Here is a 15,746-nt window from a genome sequence, read left to right as displayed (position 1 = left end):
ATTTCTACGATTTTGCAGCATATTGGCTAAAATAGAAGTTAACTCTCTTGCAGTGAGCTCTTTGAAGGTTATGCGAGGGGAGGGGAAGCACCGATCAGCTGATACTCTGTGGAATACGGGGTACCCTGGTCTATGCTGATGCAAAGTTGCGACCAGCATCCTGTCGGCGCACTTGGTTCTTCACAACCCCGTTCCGCGGCAGTAACATGGGGTAGAGAAGCCAAGCCCAGGGGCAGGGTGCGTCTAAAATGTTGGGGGGGGGGGAAGGAATGTGGAACCCTCGTGCAAAGCTTCTTACTCCCCAAAGGGAAAACTCCTCCCTAAATGGGCATTAAAAAACCCCTCGGCTTCCATTCTAGCCCCAGGGCTCCCAGCCCGCAGCTGGGAGCCAGCGCTGTTCAGACTCACTAGCGCAGGAGCCAGGCTGGTGAGAGGAAATGGGCGGAGGTGAGTGGATGGCGCGGGTAGCACCTGTCCGAGCTCGGGCTCCAGACCGGCGCAGCCTGGCACTTGGATGGAGGAGCGGGGGGGGGGGGTCTCCTGGTTGCTCCTTCTTGGGGCAGAAGCGTCCGGTGCTAGAGCAGCTCACTCACCCGCCCCCCCGGCACGGCTTGGCTGAGGCTCCCGCCACTCCCCGAAGCTGAGCACAGCCTGTTGCTCGCCCGCTCCCCACGTCTCCATGGAGATCTCCCCTCAGCAGCCCAACAAAGGGAAAAGGACCAGAACAAATGGGGGGGGGGGAGCGGGACTCTGCGGCCGGCCCGGAGAGCAGGTGGGTCCCGCCCGCGCCCAGCTCGCTGCGGGCCTGGGCAGCGGCTCCCTCTTGCTGCTCCTCGGAGCGCGGAGCCGGGCTGCCTGTGAACGGGGCCCAGCCCCGGGGAGCGAAGAGGGCAGGGCCGGGAGCCGCGCCTGTGCCCGGCGCTGCTGGGGCCCGGCCAGCCAGGCTCTTAGTCCTTCCCCGCCCTCAGCTCCCTGCCGGCTCGGGGCCTCCCCACGTGTCTGGCAGCCTCGCCCAAGTGCAGCCGGTGGAGGAGCCGGGCCCCGGGGCTCAGCGCTGTGCCCAGCGCCCCCTGCTGCCCAGCCCCGGCCGGCGGGCGTGGAGCGGGGAGCTGGGTAGGGACAGGGCGCCCTGGAGGGTCCCCAGGGGGAGGAGTTTAGACACCCAGTCCCGAGGATGTTTGCAGAGGGCGGAGGGTCTGTAAGAACAGATCTCCTAGTCCCAGTGTCCTTCCTCCTTCCAAACTCCGGGTCTGCCCCTCAAGGGCTTTAGCATCTCGTCCTACATGAGTCAACGACTGCGACCAGATTCTGCTGCCTTTCCTCAGTGTGAGTAATAGCGGCTGGCGGAGTAACACCTTGCCAGGCTGAGGAAAGGCAGGAGAATCCGGCCCTAGCTATTAACTCATGTAGGACCCGCTCCCGAAGGGCTGCAGCTGGCAGAGTTGCGTTGGCAGAGTAAGTTACTGCTAAGGGTAGCAGAATCTGTGCCTGCCCCAGAGTAATAACCTTCATCACACCATCACTGATTGATTTCAGGGACTGCTCCAGTTTCAAATCATGTATCTACCTAAATGGCTCCTGGACTGGTGCCTGAGTGAAGGTCACTTTTAGGGGGTGAATGTTTTAAAATTCATAGTGTTTGAGAACTGCAGTAATGAAGGATTGTCTTGCCAGTTTCCATCTTGGTTGCTAAGATTTTGGGCACACTTAAGCTTTTTGATGCTGACACAATGATGCTTGCGGAATTAAATGCTTTCGAATAAGCATGATGGATTAATGTGTGTGAATTCGGAAGCATATTTGCTACATTTTTATAATAGAATTTTCTATTCATACTTGTCTAAATTACTATGTATGTACATAGTGAACTATGTACATACACCCACACACAAATGTGTATCATCTCTTGTGATTTTCAGTTATTTCACATTATTTACTGTAATTTTATATAGTCATCTAGTAGTTAATTGTATTCATTTTGGTGCTGTTGGACATCTTTGTAAAAACACCCATTAATGTGCACTTTGTATTTGATGATGCATACTTAAGAGTCAAAATATTGCCTATCTTGATAGAATGTGCAGGTGAGTTCAGTGCAGTACTTCTAACAAACAACAGTTTAAAAGTAACTTACAAGAAGTATGCATTATGGGCATGATCCAAGCCCACTGAAGCCAGCAAAGTATATATAAGAACAGCCATACTGAGTCAGACCAAAGGTCTGTCTAGCCCAGTATCCTGTCTGGGTGCTTTAGAGGGAATGAAAAGAACAGGTAATCATCAGTGATCCATCCTCTATTGCCCATTCCCAGTTTCTGGCAAAACCGAGGCTAGGGACACCATCCTTGCCAGTCCTGGCTAATAGCCATTGGTGGACCCATCCTCCATGAATTTATCGAGTTCTTTTTTTAACTCTGTTATAGTCTTGGCTTTCACAACATCCTCTGGCAAAGAGTTCCACTGACTTCACTGGGGTTTGGATCAGGCCCTAAATCTGGGGTCAAATCCTGCTTATACATGTAGACTCATTAAAATTACCCTTGTGGGAGTGAAACAAACCACAGCTGGTCCTGGATGTCTCCTATATAATGTCTGGTCCTGTAATCATTATTTAGGCAAAGGATAAACATCATTTTGAAGTTGAGAATTTTGCTGTGTAAGAAGGAGGAGACTGAGCCAGAGCTCACTGAAGTCTACAAGAGTCTGTCATTGAGTTAATCAGGCTAGAAGAGCCAGTCCCATAGTGAAGGAGTGTAAATCTAGAATAGTATTGAATTTCAGTTATATCAATATGAAGTGTTAACATGCATGTTCATTATCTTAATTTCCTCCTCATTTTATCTTAAAATATTCCAACATAATTTTGTTTTGAAGCTGTTAAGATTCAGACACATAATAGACACTGGGATTATAAAACTTTCTTTCCATATGGACAAAACGAATCTTCTTCTGCTGCTGCTGCTGTTAGAATATATACTTCAGGTAAGAAATTTTTTCTTCTTTGATGTTTTAATTGAAGTGTACAAAGTTATGGTTACTGGTGAGGCTCTTTTTTTGTCATTCTAACCATCACAATAAATTGTAATATATAGTAACCACTCTGTGGTTCCAACCCTGCTGCTGTTGAAGTCAATGAAAGTTTACCTTTTAGTTTAGTGGAAACATGATTGTGTCCTATGATAGGTAGGTAGGTGATGAAAATGGAGTGAAAGGACTTGTGCCTAAACCCTTTGTTGTCAGTTTAAAGGCTCCCATTGACTTCAGTGGACTTCGGATAAGGCCCTAAATGAGATTCAAAATCTTGAAAATAGTTTTTGGAAAAAGAAGTAGGAGGAAAATTAAAAGCTGAAGTCTCTTTTGTCCTTTATGATCACATGTTGTGCATGGCAGAATATCTGAATACATTTGTAAATTTGAAGAATTAAGTGATTTTTGGTAGGTTTTCCATTATAATTGATATTGTCAGATGCTGTGCTCTGTTTTGCATGGTGGCTTCCTACAACTGTAATGAGCAAATGTACATTATTATAATAATGGAGATATGCCTATCTCCTAGAACTGGAAGGGACCTTGAAAGATCATCAAGTCCAGCCCTGTGCCTTCACTAGCAGGACTAAGTACTGATTTTTGCCCCAGATCCCTAAATGGCTTCCTCAAGGATTGAACTCACAATTCTGGATTTAGCAGGCCAATGCTCAAACCACTGAGCTATCTCTCCCTCCCCTGATCAAAAACAAGAGCAAAAGTTGGAATGGAAAGCAAATATGAATTGCTTGTTACATTTCAAAGCCGATTTTCTTCTGTTCAGAATGAAGAACTTTCACTACATTATTTTCAGTGTAAAATTCTGCAGTTCTCCAGCTTGCTGTACAAGTATAATTTTAAAGCCTATTATTCTTTTCCTGATCATATCTAACTTATCAGTGAACCCTATTGTTTATGGCACATATGTCAGTGTAATGTGGGTTCCTTGACTCCCAGGAAGAGGCTTGCACCATTCTTGTGAAATGTAAACTATACTTTTGAATGTGAATTATTATTAAGATCTTAGAAGATTTACATAGTCATGTTTGCTAACTAATAATAATAGTTATTATTATTATTATTATTATGTCAATTTGGCATTAGACATAACAAATGACTCTAAAACAGCAAACTGAGTACTGTATTCACAAAGGGCAAAGCTATATGGAAAACTTATCCTTTTTATTTTTTGTCAGTTTTTACTACAATGCATGACTTTGCAGTATAACATCACATAATACAATCAGAAATTTTAGATTTAGCTTTTATTGTGGAATAGCATGGTTGCTAGTAGTTCAGGCTATGACTTTTTTGAGCTACATTTTGGGTTTTTGTTTCTAGTATTCCATTCAAGGTTAATGGAAATATAAACAGGTAAAGTGCTGAAATCTTTAAATAACCCTAATCTGTATTATATCTAATACAGAGACTGGCAGCTCAGGCCCAAACTCCTTAGAATTTCAGACATATGGTTCAGATTTGTATCTCCAAATACTAAACCAGCCCCTGTGTTTTTGGTTCCAGGTCAGACCCCAAATCAGCAGGGCCCTGTTTTCCTGAATGAGTGTAACCAAAGTCCTGTAAGAACAAATGTATCATTATAATAATAGGAGTAAAATATTTGCATCTTAAAATAATTCAGTTTCCATCGTAAGAACAGCTCTGCACAGGTAGGGTGGGTGAGAAGATCAGCAGAGGTAATCTAGTTCCCCACTTCATGTACATTTCTGTTCCTGATTCTAGGTGTGCAGAGGCTGGGCTGCTTACTAAGGATAAAGTAAACTCTGTACTATGTTCTGAGCGTGGGAGCCAGGCAATCTGGGAGGTTTGGCGCTCAGGTCCCAAGGATCATATTTAAACAAACCCAGCAAAACTTAAAAGGAACTGGATCTCTCTTCTCAGCACTGTCCTAGGCAGAGGGATATTAACCCTACTACTCCACATTGCTGGTTCGGAGACAGCAGTAAACTTTTCCCTCATTATTACAGCCGGCAGAATAATATTCTTTGATTTGATTATTTTCATAGAATATTTCAAATACATTTTTTTTCACTTTTTGCCCAGCTTTACACATTTCTGTTGAGGACAATTTTCCTAATTTAAGCAGTGCTGCCTTCCTTCTTTCCCTCTCAACACTTGCTGTTTCGGAGTGGAATTTTGGCTCCAGGAAACTCTCCCAATCTCCCATCTAAGCTTCATGAAGGAGCTCTCTGCTCATCCTCATAATGTGCAGTGCCTTTAAAAATTATTCCCTGGATGAGTACCAATGTACTCAAACAGAGGGGATTACTCTTCCCTTACAAAACTTCCCCTATTTCAATCAGGTGACCATCAATGATCTCACTCTCCTGAGGCTGACCAGAAAGATAAAGACCAAATATTGCATGAATGTGACCGAAACCTAGGACCATTCGCTGCCATGCTTTGTGCTGCAGTGATTCCAGACCACTTGCTACTGCCTTGGCGTGGTAAAGTGTCCTGCCATGGAGGACAAAATAAGGCAGCCCTCCCCAGAAACCTTCTGCAAAGGCTTTCAGAGTACCTCCAGGACAGCTTCATGGAGATGCCCCTGGAGGATTCCTGCTCCATCCCCAGACATGTTAACAGACTTTTCCAGTAGCTGTACTGGCCGTGAATGCATCCCAATTGTTCAGGGCAAATCAAACATTAAACACAATTGCTTTTAACCCCGTAATGTCATTACAAATGTGCATGCACCAGAGGGGCCTTCTCCGCCTTCAGGGTCTGGGAACAATACGCCCTGAGAGGGTATTGGTTCCGGGGTGATGAAAAGGTCCTGGCTGTCGGGGAGAACAGATTCTCCGCTTGCCTGCTGCGTGTTCTCCTCCTCCTCCTCCTCATCCACAAAATCCTCATCCGTGTTGCGTGAGGCTGCCGCCTTGCAGGTGTCCACGGAGAGTGTTGGGGTACTGGGTCCCCCCTAGAATGCTATGGAGCTGATCATAGAAGTGGCATGTCTGGGGCTCTGACCTGGAGAAACCATTTGCCTCCTTTGTTTTTTGGTAGGCTTGCCTGAGCGCTTTCATTTTCACGTGGCACTGCTGTGTGTCCCTGGTGTAGCCTCTGTCCACCATGCCCGGTGTGATTTTTAGCATATATATCAGCATTTCTTCTGCTGGATCAGAGTTCTGCCTGCACCGATTCTTCTCCCCATACAACAGTCAGATCCAGTGTATCCCATTTGCTCCATACTGCAGCTCATTTGCAATTCTGGGACTGCGTGGTCACCTGTTCCACTGAGCTTGCCACACTGATCAAACAGGAAATGAACTTCAAAAGTTCCCGGTGCTTTTCCTGTGTACCTGGCTAGTGCATCAGAGTTGAAAGTGCTGTTCGGAACGGTCACATTGTAGCACCCTGGGATAGCTCCCAGAGGCCAATACCATCGAATTGCACAGCACTGCATGTACAGTACCCCAAATTCAACCCAGGAAGGTCAATGTTAGCGCTGCTCCCCTCGTCGGGAAGGAGTACAGCAGTCGATTTAAAGAGCCCTTTAGGTCAGTGGAACGGGGTTGGTTGTGTAGACGCCTTCATTATAAAATCAACCAAACGTGGCTAAATTCGACCTACTCTCGTCATGTAGACCAGGCCTTAGGGAGCATTCTGTGAGTGCATTCCCTGCCTGAATTCCTATGATGATGATTGCCATACTGGAATCACAGACTGCATTCCTGACAATGGAGTGGGTTTGGGCCACAGCTGATATTACTTAGCGACATCTGAGATGAAGGGAAGACAGAACCTATGAATATTATGGAGCTTCTAAGGACTTAGCAGTTGGGCAGGCAGTTTTGGTCTGGGTAGAATCCAATGGTAAATGGCAGTATGTAAACAGAACAAGTAACTATAGACAGAGTTTAATCATTTCCTCAAATTTGCTTTTCTTCTACTGAATGTTCTGTTGAAATACATTTTGTGTACTTTTGTATTGCAGATTTCAAAGAGTCTAGATTGTGACCAAGTGAAAAAATCCACTAGAGCAGTTTCGGTGGCGTGGTCTGAGTTCCCGAAAGGAGAAAATCCAGATTTTTATGTTGTAACATATAAGCTTACAGATGACTTCCATGAAAAAGTAAACTATGTATTTCATAATTCTGAGCTGTAAATAGTTGTCTGTTTATTTAAATGTTATGTGCCAGTAGAAAATGGCCTTTGTTTTTTAATAAAAGAGATTAATGTGACATAGTTTAATTGATTAAGTGAAAGTTTAGAAAAATTAATCCCCAATTCTGCAATTGACCTCATGTGTCCACATGGAGCTCCATTGAAGCCAATGGGACTCAAGCATGTACTTTAAGTGCTTTGCTGAATAGGAATAGACTTAAGCATTTGCTTAAAATTAAGCAAGTGCATAAGTGCTTTGCTGAGTCAAGGGCTCTGTGAGGCTAATGCTGCCATTTGACGCTAAGCTCTCCTAAAAAGGTACAGTTGCTATACTTCCTGGTGCTCAGTCTAGGAGGCATTATTTCGTACATGCCTTCTGGAGCTCCCATCTGGGCAGAACACAAGTCATCCTTTCCTCCCTGCCTTCCCCCCAATACAAGGTTGGGCTTTAAAGACTCAAACAATCATAAATATTTTTGTTATAAATATTTGTTAAATATTCAATAGTTGAATTGAAAGGAAATAGTTTGACGTGCTGCTATATTTGATTAATATCCTTTTTTAAAATGCAGGTACACCATTTACACTAGAGATGATTTTTATTAATTCTCTTTTGTATTACGTTCATTACTCATTACATCAAGACATTCTTTTAAATTTCAGATTGTAGAAAACATTTCTTCAGTTGTGCGAAAACCTCTCAATTCCATAATTCTGCTAGAAGAAGGAAAAAAATATGATGTCACAATAGAGTCAATAAAGAATGGGGCAATTTTAAGTGTAAAGTCATTTAAGACACGTAAGTAATAGAACATAAAATACCTTTTGGCATTTTTATAATCAATTTGTTATTGAAGATAAAATAAAAAGATAGGGAATGAGTTCCTGGACTCATTACAGTCAATGGAAGTTTTTCAATGAACTTCGGTGGGGTCAGGATTTCACCCCTGATTTAAAGGAAGACCATCTTCACAATAACTTGTTGGGTATTGTAATGAGCAAGTTAACCAACAGGGTGCAAAAACAATGCTCTTGTGATTTTTATTATTTTATTTTATTTAATTTTTTTTACTTGTGGCTGAGATGTACTTCCCTGGGAGAAATGAATTATAAAGTGGGCCAACAGCAAAGTTATTGATAGTCTTGCCATTTTAGACCAGTTTAAGGGTGTAATATATTAACAGTAAAAATTGAAATTAAATATTGTACTTGGGTTTGTTTGTTTGTTTTTATGTTGACAACCCTTCATCTAGAATGGAGAAGAGGAGAAGATGATTGTGGGGTAGTGGTTAGAATGAAGAATTAGAGACCAGACTTATTGGGCGAGATTTTTAGCACAGGAGTATGTGTGTTAGGGATAGGGAGGCAGGGGAATTCAGCAGGGAACTGCTTGTGGTATTATGCCAGATAATAGCATCGGGGGAATTCTCAGAGGCCAGCTACAGATTCCAGTCTGTATGCTGCCTGAGTGGTGCAAGGTGCCAGATTTGGGAAGCAAATCTGACCCTTAGGTAGATCTACACTGCAAACAAACAAACAACCCCCAAAATACACAAACAAACGAAACCCCAGAGGCAACAAGTCTAGAGCCTGGGTCAACTCAGGCTCACACCATGGAGCTAAAAATAGCAGTGTAGATGATCCTGTTTGGGCTGGAGCCTGGGCTTTGTGATCCTTCGCCCTAACCGGGTCTCAGAGCCCTCAGTTGACCCAGACTGCCTGGCTGCTGCTGGGTTTTTTCTTCAGTGCAGCTGCATGCATAGGCTGTATTTCCTTTGAGACCTTGTTCAAGTCAGTTCATCTTTCTGTACCTCAGTTTATCATTTGTAAAATGGATACAATAATACTTAACTATTTCATAGAGATTTTGTGAATCTTGATTACTTCATATTTATAAAGCTCTTGGAGACCTTGGGAGGAAAGTAGGTTTTCTAGGGGTGTAATTCACCCTAGTGCAGAGGGCCTGTATGAAGTATTATGGCAATAGTTAACTTCATTTAAACCACAAAATGGGTAGTAAGTGGTGACTCTGCCTGGGTTGAATTTCACCCTAATTGCAAAGAATTATTAAGGTATCATGAATTATCTGAACAGATCATTGATTTTTTCAGTTTAAATGAAAATTTTTTTTGAGTCAACCTGTAAAGGACATTTTTTATTTTTCTTGCTGAAATTAAAAACGAGTGGAAAAAATCATTTCAGGTTGAATTAAATGGTTTGTTAAACCCAAAAGAAAATTTTTGGTGAAAATTTTTTGTTTGTTTAGATTTTGGTTGTATTTTGCTCTTTTTAAAAATAAAGCAAGCTAAATTTTGAAACAAAACATCATTTCAAAATCAAAAGTCAAAACATTTCAGTTCAAAATTGTCAAAACAACATTTTGACTTTAAAAAAAAAATTTTTTTTCCCTTGGCTGAAACATTTGGCCTGAATATACAAATAGTTTTGGTCAGCCTGAAGCTGCATGGTGGATCAACTATTTGTCCAAAAAAATTTACTCAGCTCTAATCATGAGGCCCTCAACCCCATGGAACGTTTGTCTGATTTTCTTTGTGACTGTCTCCCTAGTGAACCCGAAAAGAAACCATGGTCTAAGCAGTAGTATCATTGTTCGATTAACTAGCACTCATGGCTTTAATTTCAGTTTCATAATAGGTTATGGTCACCATCCATATATGTCATTTGGGGCTTTAGCAGCAGCAGTAGTAGCAAGAATAGATTGCAACCTCTTGAGTTTAAGAGGGAGATTTTGAAAAGGTCCTAAAGAATTTAGGAGCACAACTCCCATTGATTTTTAAAATCATAAAAATCAATGGGAGTTGTGCTCCTAAATCCCTTAGGTGCTTTGAAAAGTCTCTCTCTAAAGCCTTACCTCTAAGACATTCCAACATCTTTCCAACCTGGAAATGAAAGACCAGAATCAGGATTTAAATTTAGATCTGTGGCCTAAACCTGTGAAGTCCTGAGTCCCTGTAGTGGCATCCATTGACAATAGTGGGAGCAGAGGGCACTCAGCAGCATACAGGAGGCTCAGCATTTCTCAGGATTGTGCTGCTACTATGTTTGTGCACTTGGCCAACATACGTTATTAATGAACATTGAACCAAGCTGCATTACAGAATTTACACCTTTACACTTACACTTTTATTTATAAGCTTTCTAAGTTTATTTGCATTTCTTTCTACTGAATACAGTGATTATTTAAATTTTATATTTACATACTATTAAAATCAACCAGAGCAAGGATGCATGGAATTGCACACTGAAATCGTTTCTAAGTTGCAGCTAAACAGGAAATACATTTTTGTTTTAATTGTAGTGTGTCCCTCATCTCTTCCTGAAATACACTTGCTTCTTATACAGTACATAAAAATTAATATATATATATATATATATAGTACTTATACCTTTACAATAATTGATTAATATAATCTAAATGTCTTTTCTCTGTTAGGTGGAATTTCAGGCAACAACATCAAAACACTTGTGACAAGTACTACGATATCTTTTAACTGGAGTATGTTAGCCAGTGAATTTTCAGTTTCAGTTTCACTGAATAACACTTTGCGGATTATACAACAAAATGATGTCTTTTCTGAGTGGGATCATTTGATACCTGCAACTTTGTATACTTTTACGTTTGAATTTAAACAGCTGCACCTTGAATTTATAAATGTGTTTCAAGCAATGGATATTCAAGTTGAAACAGGTATATACTCTAGTTTATCATGATCACAAAGATTAGAAAAATGACACTGATTACTTTACTTTAAGAGAAAATTAAAAAAATATATAAGTACTTAGCAGTACTGAGAAGTCCTGAGTCCCTGTAGTTGCATCCATTGACAATAGTGGGAGCAGAAGGCACTCAGCATTTCGCAGGATTTTAAATGAATTTTAGCCATTCTTAAATCCCTTTTGTTTTTGCTTTCCAAAAAACTAGGAGAAATAGAGTTTTAATACCACAGATGTTTGTAGAAAGCATATTTCAAAGTCACACTGATGAGTATTTATGGAAACAACATTTTAAATTTGCACGTGCAAGTATTTGCTCATCCAGTCAAAGAACAGAAACAATACCTTGTGACTGATTTGACCAATTTCAACAAAGCAACCTAGTTTGAATTTCAGATATTGAGATGTTAGATTTGAAGAACCTGTGATCAATCCATCGACTTAAAAAACTTGTTGAAAAAAGTTAATTGAATAAATTCGAGGAAATTGTGATCTGTTTATGGATATTCCTAAAGAAGAAAATGAGGCTATGTTCACATACTAAATTATTTGTTGTGAATTATTCACTCAGCTGTACTGTCTAGCAGGTGTCTGCAATAATATTATGATACGCTAATATCCTGGAGGGGCATTAGTCTCGTCATAGCATATGCATGCTGAAGAACCTAATAACCTTACAATCTAAAGTACTGATCTTGTAAGGTGATCTGCACAGGTGAATCTCCTGTGTCCATATGATCCCATTGACTTCAGTGGGGCTTTGCATGGATATTGAGGGTCCATCCATATGGATCAGTTTGCAGTGCTTGAACCAAAGACTTAAATATCTACAACAAATTCAACACAATCGCAGTTTTTGAAACGTGGGTAGATTTTGTTGTTGGGTCATGCAAGACCTATGTTAAGTGCAGGAATAATAACGCTTTTAAGGAATTGCCATTATTTGAAAATTAGATTTGGTTCTCTGTCATTGAAACTGCAGGAGAGAAAAACATGGTGACCAAGAATATTTCTTTTGTCAGCCTCCAACCTAGCCAGGGGTACTTTCTGAAAGTTGGATAAAACCACCATAATTTGATGAAATGACAATTCCTCCTGCATATCTCACAATGCCCCCCACAGTCTATGAATATGCGAAGGTACATTTTTCTAGATGGGCATAAAGGAAGATCAGAAAGTGACTTGCAGAAGAAGTCATAGGAAGCTTGTGGCAGACCTGGAAACACATCCTTAATCTGTGATTAGAGCACAGTGCCTCTCATGCAAATTGACTTAAATCTGTTGAAATATTGAACTACCCATGCTTACCCAATTTTGCCAAGTGCTTTGAGGCTCTTTGGCCTAATAGGTCAGCTATTTGCTGTGGAATTATGCAATATGGTTTCTGACATGTTGTTTGCTAAAAACTTGTAGCACTTTATGCCAGCATTCGGAGAGGATGTAGGTTGCATTGCACATGCATGCATGGCTAACCTAGCTATGTAGTGGACATGAGTATTTTGTCAGGCATGCTTTGAATGAAACAGGACTCTATAGGAGCTATTATTTGATTATCTAGCACCATTCCTTTTATTTAATAATCTGGTGTTAACTATCTAAAATCTTTAAAAACTTTTATTTAGCAGCACAAAAGAAAAAATGAAATATGTTTAAATAAACATAAGTCCAAAAGTAATACACTGTATAGAATAAATACATGCTAGCATTTTTTTAAACTTTTAAATATGTATCTTTAGAAACCAATGAATATCTTTCCTGGAGAAGTCTAATAACACAAGCCCTTTTTCTTATTTTAACTGAACAAATTCAATTTTAATTTCAATCACGTTACTGAATAACTGATAAAAAGTTGTAATATTCCTATTAGTTGTAGAAAATTTAAGAAATAAGGATAGTACATATTTTCAGTGTTGATACCTCACCTCCCCCAATTTATTATGAGTCTTATAATATTTGGTGGTTTTTCTTAAAGCCCCAGTTGCTGGAATCCTGAGATTGCAAGAAAATCTCAGCTTTCACATTAAAAAATGTTTCTAATCGTCATGGTTATGGACAAAAGCTAGAAAACATGATGTGAATGCACTCTAAAGTCTCAGAACCAGGAGGCAAATAAAAAAGAAGGCAAAACTTTTTTTTTTTTAAATGTATGGCAGTCTTATGCTATGGGGTGGCTAATTCATGATTCTTGAATGACTGAGGTTGGCAATATTGTTAATTTTAATTAAATGTCATCATACTCTATAGACTTGTTTAAGAGTTATTAAATGGAACATCATCATTACTGGTAGAGAACTTTTTGGAAATAATGTATTTGTTCACCCGTAGGTCTGTGTTCACAAGGATGGCTGGCATTCAAAGGCAGCTGCTATAAAATGAGCAAATCAAGCAAGCCATGGAGTATGGCACAACAAATCTGTGAATTGTCTTCAATAGGGGCACACCTTGTTGACATACAGAATGAAGAGGAACATATATTTATATCTTCTTACCTCCAGACAGTCAATCAAATAATCATGTTATGGACAGGTCTTAATGACATGAAGGTATATATGTTTGATCTTTTGTTATTTCCCTATTAAAATAGATTTTTCTTTATCAGGAGAACTTTAATATGTATAATCAAATTTCTATAGATTTAAAACTTACTATAGTAGGTTGATTTTTAAATAAAAACACTCATTCACATTGGTTATTACTTTGAGTGGTGATTAGTAGGATATTGCCTATTCTGCAAATAAATTGCAAGTATTTACAAGTAAATTAATTATTCATCATTTTAAAAGATGCTACAAATGATTTTATTAAAAATAATCATCTAGGGCAGTGCATGAAACTTAGAAAAACAAAGAGTTGCTTATGTGTAATCTTTTGGAACTGGTTTATTTCTCTGTATACAGACAAGACCCTGTTTTACCCCTCTAGGTGTGCTATTTCTTGCCAGAGCTGAGACCTAACCCTGTACTCCTTATAGATGCCTAAGCCCCTTTGGAATCAAAAAGAGATTTGCCTATGTGCATGTAGGATCAGGTCTATAATGTCATGGGAAGATCTCCCCAGATTCGTGACCAGGATATAGGGAGTTACTCAGGAAGACATTGTACTCCAAGAACCCATCCTAGATTTTACAGTAAGCCCAGAATGTGCAGGACAGGACTTCGGGATTTGAGTCAGTGATCTATAGATATGTTCAGTAAAGTTAATAATGCTGTCTAGTTATATTAAATGACAGGTCTAGATTCTCATTAACACTAAGGTCCTTTATAACTCTCTCTGTTTCTTTTTACTCCCACTTTAAGTCTCCTTTACACTGCCAGCATATGTAATGAGACCATAGTGTAAATTAAAATCTTGCCCACAGTGCTTTGCTTCAGAAGCAACCAGAACTTTAAGGCCCTCGAAGTCCAAAAAAGAAAACAGGAATATTTAACGATGTGCATTTGTGTGGAGGTAAACTGGTGTTTTAGGCCTTATTCAGGAAGCTACTTAAACATGTACCTAAATTTAGGTACACGAGTAGTCTTGTTGAACTCACATGCTTGCACTCCTTAGTTAGGAAATACCCCATTAGATTTGTGAGGCAGGGAGAAAAACTATTAATTTTTTAGCCCAGCGTTTGGAAAGAAATGAAATTTATCCAGGCAATTCCACCTGGTCAAAACAAGGTTTGATTCGTTGTCTTGAGGGCCTATAACCCGATACATCACCACGGATAGAGAGAATGGGAGGTAAGTACATTTGGTAATGTTGCCTTTGTGATATCATTCCCCTACTTCCACTGACCCTTGTTACTAGATTTGCCCGTAACTCTGGGGTACACTCATTTATTAGGGTTACTCTTCTCGGGGAGGGGTTCTGTACTTCTATCAATGTACTGCTTGGATCACTTGTGTTCTCATATGGAGCTCTACTTCTCCCTTCTGCAACCCCTCCCAATGGAGCTATCCTGCAGGACATAGGTTCCCCAAAGCTGGGCTCTTCCAGCCCCAGAATCAGATGAACACACACATGAACAGAGCGCGTCTGAGAGGACCAGGTTAATCAGAACTCCCAAGTTGACCCCTGATATGTCCCTGGACTCAGTAGGCTGGGTCGAGCAGCACTTCTCAGCTGTCACCCTCATATGCCATGGATACCGCACGGAATAGAGTACGCCTGAGCAGGCTGGGTTGAGCAGCACTTTCAATCTGCCACCCTCATATGCATGTCCCCTATACCCACTTTTACATTAAAATTGTTCTGGTAGTAACCCACTTGATGAGTAAACCCCACAGGATATTTGGGCGCTGCAGGGATCTTTAGCTTAGGTATGAGGAGCGTTGCTGCAGAGCAAATGAGGAAGCCAAAAAAACACCCATGAGGGGGAGAGAGAAGCAACCAGCTTAACCATGAAAGTTATTTATTGCCAGGTAATAACCATAGGGGAGCCAAACAAACAGAACAGTTATAATATTAAATCTAACTTGAATTTGATTATAAAAGTCAGGTTTAGAAAACTATAACTGATCACACAAGTCAGAGTCAGAAGGCTATACCTAGAGAGAGAGAGAGCAAGAGCGAGAGCTGGGTTCTCACCACTCGGTGGAGCTTGAATCAATCGGGGGTCCCTGGTGGTGGTGGTAGCTGGGAGTGCTGGAGACAGGCAGAGCCTCCAACCCCCAGCACGATTAGTCAGGAGAAGATGAAGTCCCAATGGAACTGATACAGATTTTGGATCAGAGCATCAGGCATCAGAGCACTTGCTTGAGCGTGGGTAGGGGTTTTTGTAAGGAAAGAACAATGGTTCAAGGGAGAACACTCGATTTGTTTGTGGGTAAACTGATGGCTCAAGGGATTATACCAAAGTTGTTTTGTTCAGGCTA

The 15,746-nt window shown here is 40.7% G+C and overlaps 1 protein-coding gene across 8 annotated transcripts in view; it reads left to right on the top strand.

Moving 5' to 3' along the window:
- The first annotated feature begins 423 nt into the window (after positions 1-423).
- The window catches only part of PTPRQ (protein tyrosine phosphatase receptor type Q), a 203,947-nt gene continuing 188,624 nt past the window's right edge, over positions 424-15,746 (top strand). For 5 of the 8 annotated variants that reach the window (XM_039521015.1, XM_039521009.1, XM_039521011.1 and 2 more), the window contains exons 1-6: positions 600-772; positions 2,875-2,982; positions 6,983-7,120; positions 7,816-7,951; positions 10,607-10,861; positions 13,213-13,430. In XM_039521015.1, coding sequence (XP_039376949.1) covers positions 680-772; positions 2,875-2,982; positions 6,983-7,120; positions 7,816-7,951; positions 10,607-10,861; positions 13,213-13,430 — 948 coding nt within the window. In that variant the 5' untranslated portion in view covers positions 600-679. Of the gene's footprint in view, positions 448-599; positions 773-1,270; positions 1,456-2,874; positions 2,983-6,982; positions 7,121-7,815; positions 7,952-10,606; positions 10,862-13,212; positions 13,431-15,746 lie in introns of those variants that run through there. The other 3 variants (XM_039521013.1, XM_039521012.1, XM_039521014.1) reach the window with 3 other exon arrangements.

This window comes from Mauremys reevesii, linkage group 1 (genome assembly GCF_016161935.1).
Source record: "Mauremys reevesii isolate NIE-2019 linkage group 1, ASM1616193v1, whole genome shotgun sequence".
Taxonomy (NCBI): domain Eukaryota; kingdom Metazoa; phylum Chordata; order Testudines; family Geoemydidae; genus Mauremys; species Mauremys reevesii.
Note: the sequence above shows the minus strand (reverse complement) of the source record. Positions and strands in the feature narration are given on the sequence as shown.